This window comes from Lolium perenne, chromosome 5 (assembly GCF_019359855.2).
Source record: "Lolium perenne isolate Kyuss_39 chromosome 5, Kyuss_2.0, whole genome shotgun sequence".
In the NCBI taxonomy this organism is placed as follows: domain Eukaryota; kingdom Viridiplantae; phylum Streptophyta; class Magnoliopsida; order Poales; family Poaceae; genus Lolium; species Lolium perenne.
The window spans coordinates 88948337-88954269 of record NC_067248.2 but is presented as its reverse complement, the minus strand read 5'-3'; the positions used below and the strand labels follow the sequence as shown (position 1 = coordinate 88954269).

The 5933-nt window shown below is 46.1% G+C and overlaps 1 protein-coding gene across 1 annotated transcript; it reads right to left on the bottom strand.

Moving 5' to 3' along the window:
• Positions 1 to 1912: 1912 nt before the first annotated feature.
• On the bottom strand, positions 1913 to 2398 carry LOC127319580 (uncharacterized). Its single transcript, XM_051349558.1, has one exon. It carries the CDS (start codon positions 2396 to 2398, stop codon positions 1913 to 1915), a length of 486 nt encoding a protein of 161 aa, XP_051205518.1.
• Between the last annotated feature and the right edge of the window lie 3535 nt (positions 2399 to 5933).

Genomic DNA, 5933 nt, shown 5'->3' with positions numbered 1-5933 from the left:
TTGATTCGACACAAGGGGAGGTAAAGAATACTTATAAGCCTTAACAACTGAGTTGTCAATTCAGCTGCACCTGGAAAAGCACTAGCAACAGGGGTGATGTGAAAGTAGCAGTGATATGAGAGCAATAGTAACAGTAACACAGCAGCAGTAGTAGTAATATGAGAGCAATGGTACCAGAAAATAGTTGACATGTAGAACGAGTATATGATGATGAAAGATGGACCGGGGTTCCCAGCTATCTACACTAGTGGTAACTCTCCAATAACAAGTGTTGGGTGAACAAATTACAGTTGGGCAATTGATAGGATTGATAAGGCATTAAGAAAGAACATCAATTCATTAATCATGTAGGCATGTTTTCCATATTTAGTCGTACGTGCTCGCAATGAGAAACTTGCACAACATCTATTGTCCTACCAGCCGGTGGCAGCCGGGCCTCAAGGGAATCTACTGGATATTAAGGTACTCCTTTTAATAGAGCACCGGAGCAAAGCATTAACACTCCGTGAAAACATGTGTCCCTCACATCACCGCCATCCCCTCCAGTTGTCCCAATTTCTGTCACTTCGGGGCCTTTGGTTCCGGACAGTGACATGTGCATACAACTTGTAGATACAATCTAAGCAATAATTATAGAGCTCAAATCTAAGATCATGCCACTCGGGCCCTAGTGACAAGCATTAAGCATAACAAGATTGCAGCAACAATAACTTCACAAACTTTATAGATAGACTAATCATAATGTATCATCCATCGGATCCCAACAAACACAACACCGATTACATCAGATGAATCTCAATCATGTAAGGCAGCTCATGAGATCATTGTATTGAAGTACATGGGGGAGAGAATACCAACTAGCTACAGCTAGAACCCGTAGTCCATGGGGGAACTACTCACGGAGCATGATGGAGGCGATGGCGTTGATGGAGATGGCTTCCGGGGGCACTTCCCCGTCCCGGCAGGGTGCCGGGACAGAGACTTCTGTCCCCCAAATTGGAGTTTCGCGATGGCGGCGGCGCCCCTGGAGTCTTTCTGGAGTTTCGTCAAGTGGTACGGTGTTTTTAGGTCGAAAGGGATTTTATAGGCGAAGAGGCGGCGCAGGGGGGCACCTGGGGGCGCCACACCCTAGGCCGGCGTGGCCAGGGTCTGGCCCGCGCCGCAATGTGGTGTGGTGGCCCCCTGGCCCCTCTCCGACTCTTCTTTGGTGTTCTGGAGCCTTCCGGGAAAAATAGGAGGTTTGGCGTTGATTTCGTCCAATTCCGAGAATATTGCCCGAACAGCCTTTCTGGAACCAAAAACAGCAGAAAACAGGAACTGGCACTGTGGCGTCTCGTTAATAGGTTAGTTCCGGAAAACGCATAAAAACATCATAAAGTGCAAGCAAAACATGTAAGTATTGTCATAAAACAAGCATGGAACGACAGAAATTATGGATACGTCGGGGACGTATCAATGCCCACACTTTCACAGTAGTCTTTGAATTCTCGGGAAGTGAAATTACTGCCATTGTCCGTAACTATGCTGTTAGGGACGCCGAACCGAAAAACTATCCCCTTGATGAAGTTCACCGCTGAAGTTGCATCTGCCGAAGTTACTCGTACTGCTTCAATCCACTTGGTAAATTTGTCGACAGCCACAAGCAAATACACGTGTCCTCCTGGCCAGGACTTGTGTAATTTTCCCACCATGTTGAGCCCCCGTTGTGCGAAAGGCCATGCCAATGGTATCGGCATCAGCTCTGCTGCTGGAGAGTGTGGTTTGGATGCAAATCTCCGGCACACATTCCATGTGCAGACTATGTCTTTGGCGTCCTCTATTACTGTCAGCCAATAAAATCCTGCGCGAAAAGCTTTGGCTGCTATTGCTCGGCTGCTTGTGTGGTGGCCACAGATTCCCTCGAGCATATCTTTCAGTGTAACTCGCCCTTCTTCAGGTGTGATGCACCTCTGCAATACTCCTGAGATGCTTCGTTTGTATAGTTCTCCCTTGACCCAGTGAATGCTTCAGATCGTCGAATAACTTGCCTTGCTCTGACCGGATCTTCGGGTATCTCTTTCTTTGTGATGTACGCCAGATAAACCTGCATCCAGGGTATTTGAATCATCATAACTTCCTCCGGTTCTTCCTCATCTTCTGATGTATGTGTCTCTGGGGCTGCTGGAGCGCCCGAGTCTTTCTTGGACATCTCCTTTTTGTTTGGCTGCTTCAGTACTTTCTTCCCCTTGGTCGATCTTTCACTTATCTCTTCCCAAAAGACTCCAGGTGGTATCGGGACGCACTGTGAGCCGATGTTTGCCAGAACGTCAGCTTCATCATTGCTGAGTCTGCTGATATGGTTAACTTCGCAACCATCGAAGGATTTCTCGAGTTCATTGTACACCTCTTTATATGCCATCATGAATTGACTGCATTGCACTTGTTCATCACCTGTTGAACCACCAGCTGGGAGTCGCCAAAGATTTTTAAGCGAGTGGCGCCGCACGCCTTTGCCATCTTCATCCCGTGTATGGGGGCTTCATATTGTACCTCATTATTAGATGCGTTGGGGAACGTCATCCGCAATATTTACTTCATTTTTTCGCCTTGAGGTGAAACAAGTACGACGCCTGCTCCAACTCCTTCCAATCTCTTGGATCCGTCGAAGTTCATATGCCAGGTACTCGATAAATCTGGGGGTCTCGTATTTTGCAGTTCCATCCACTCTGCGACAAAGTCCGGTAGAATTTGCGACTTGATTGCCTTTCTTTTTTCGTATGTGATGTCCCGAGGGGAAAGCTCGATTCCCCAAAGGGAGACACGTCCCATAGCTTCTTGGTTGTTCAGTATATTTGAGAGAGGGGCCTCGTTGACCACTATTATCGGATGCGTCGAAAAATAATGCCTTAGCTTCTGTGTTGTCATAATAACTCGGTAAGCTAGCTTTTGATATTGTGGGTAGCGCTGCTTGGATGGTGATAGAACTTCACTAAGGAAATATATTGGCCGCTGAACCCCGTGAATCTTCCCTTCTTCTTATCGTTCTACCACGAGGACTGTACTGACCACTTGAGGTGTGGCCGCGATATATAGCAGCAGTGGTTCTTTCTCTTGGGGTGCCACCAGAACTGGTGGTGTCAAGATAGTTCACTTCAGATGCTCAAAAGCTTTGTCTGCTTCCTCGTTCCACTCGAATTTTTCCCCTTGTTTGATTAGCGCGTAGAAAGGCAGCGCTTTTTCTCCCAACCTGGCGACAAATCTGCTCAAGGTTGTGACACGTCCAGTCAACTGTTGTATCTCTTTGAGCTTTGTTGGTTTTCTCATCGTTAGGATAGCCTGTATTTTCTCGGGGTTGGCTTCGATTCCTCTGGCTGACACTAAGTATCTGAGGAGTTCTCCCGCAGGAACACCAAAGGAACATTTCATCGGGTTCATCTTGAGACGAAACTTGTCGAGGTTGTCGAAGGTTTCCTTGAGATCGTCGATCAGGGATGATCCTTGCTTTGTTGTTATGACGATGTTGTCGATGTATACTTGAACGTTTTTTTCTGATCTGCGTGGCCAGGCACTTCTGCATCATCCGCTGATATGTGGCTCCCGTGTTTTTCAACCCGAAGGGCACTGTTCTATAACAGAACACACCATAAGGGGTTATGAAATCTGTTTTGACTTCATCCTCTTCTTTCAGGCAGATCTGACTGTAACCAGAATACGCGTCGAGGGAGGAAATACGTACGCAACTTGCCATGGAATCGATAATTTGGTCGATCCTCGGGAGGGGAAGTGATCCTTTGGACAGTGTTTATTGAGACACATGAAATCGATGCACATGCGAAGGAATTCAGTGTTTTTCTTCGGGACCAGCACTGGGTTAGTGACCCATGTGGCCTCAGTGTGCAGCTCCTTGATGAAACCCGCTTCTTTGAGCCGATCAATCTCAGATAGCATGGCTTTGCGGTTTGGCTCGGAGAATCGCCGCAAAGGTTGTCGAATCGGTCTAGCCCTTGGATCTAGATTAAGAGGGTGGTCGGCAAGTTTGGGTACTCCTGGCATGTCGGCTGGACACCATGCAAAGATTTCCCAGCGCTCACGAAGGAACTTGACGACCATGCTTTCCTATGCGCTGTGCAAGTTGGACGCGATAGCTGTCGTCTTTTTTGGATATGTCGGGTGGATGTGCACTTCCTTAGAGTTCTTGGAGGTATCGAAAGCTTGCTCTTGCAAGGATCTACCTTCGTCAGGTAACACATCGTAATTGGTGGTGAGTTTGGATGCCTCATACTCAGCCTGCATCCCAAAAGTTTCCGAGAGCTTGTGAAAATCCTTGTCGCACTTATTTGCCAGGGCGAAGCTTCCTTTGACTGTGATTGGGCCCTTAAGTCCAGGGATTCTCCATGATAGATATGTATAGTGCGGCACATCCATGAATCTTGCGTATGCGGGTCATCCCAGGAGAGCATGATACTGTGATGGGAAATCAATAACTTCGAACTCCAGTTTCTCCTTCCTGAAATTTTCTCGGGTTCCAAACTGCATGTCGATTAAGATCTTTCCCATAGGATAATTGTGGTGACCCAGCGTACCACTGCATGATGTAGTACACAAGTCGTTGACATAACACAAGTGAAACACCATTCCACTCATATTACATCCCTCAGAGTGGTACAACAGAAACATATGCGAGTCCAAGGTATGTCTATAGAAGGATACACAAGCTGTTTACAGAAGATCAACATGGCCTCCTACTTTACAGTAAGGTAAAACTTCAAATAAAGCTTCAGAAGAACGACTCGTAGTCTAACTTATTGCTAACTAAAGCTTCAGAGCTAAAAGGCTTGCTATAGAAATCTAGCTACTTAGGTGCTAGGATCAGGGAATGGCTCCCTTCTATTACTAGTCTAAGTTTCCACTCTAGTTGCTGCAGCAGTTGACTTCATTGACTTCTTTGCTTGGATTCTTCATATTGTTGCAGTTGACTCCTTTGTCTTCGAGTTCCACGGTAGTTTATCCACCGGTGCCTCCATAGCTAAGCAGGGGATTTAAGAGTGGGATGAGTACGAGCGTACTCAGCAAGTTCATATTAGGAAATAGGTGTATCATGCACTAACTACAACCACATACCAGAAAATCATAGGCGAATGCAAGTTTTCATAAACATTTCTTCAAAAGGTTTATTTTATTCTGAAAACTATGCACGTCAGTCTTCACAGGTTGACTAGAACTTCATGGAGTTCCTTTCCTGCCGCGTTCGCAGTTCCCTTCCCGGAACAGGGAGTGACAGCCACAATTTGATACACTCTGCAGAGGTGCGTTACTTTTCCCATAAGAGAACTTAACCTTGTTGCCAGCTGATGTCTACGGGTGCTTCTATTCTTGTAGACAGTGTTGGGCCTCCAAGAGCAGAGGTTTGTAGAACAGCAGCAAGTTTCCCTTAAGTGGATTACCCAAGGTTTATCGAACTCAGGGAGGAAAAGGTCAAAGATATCCCTCTCATGCAACCCTGCAACCACAAAGCAAGAAGTCTCTTGTGTCCCCAACACACCTAATAGGTGTACTAGTTCGGCGAAGAGATAGTGAAATACAAGTGGTATGAATGAATATGAGCAGTACGGCGCCAGAAAATAGCTTACTGGCGTGCAGTTGATGGTAGTAATATTGTAGGAAGTAAACAAGCAGTAGTAACGCAGCAGTAGTAACTCAGTAAAACAGTAAACAAGCAGCGATAGCAGTATTTAGGAACAAGGCCTAGGGATTAGACTTTCACTAGTGGACACTCTCAACATTGATCACATAACATAATAGATAAATGCATACTCTACACTCTCTTGTTGGATGATGAACACATTGCGTAGTATTACACGAACCCTCAATGCCGGAGTTAACAAGCTCCACAATTCAATGTTCATATTTAAATAACCTTAGAGTGCAAGAAAGATCGATACGACTAAACCAAG

Excerpts from the sequence above, each read along its gene's own strand:
- LOC127319580 (XM_051349558.1), bottom strand. The coding sequence starts at position 2,398 with ATGGCATATAAAGAGGTGTACAATGAACTCGAGAAATCCTTCGATGGT.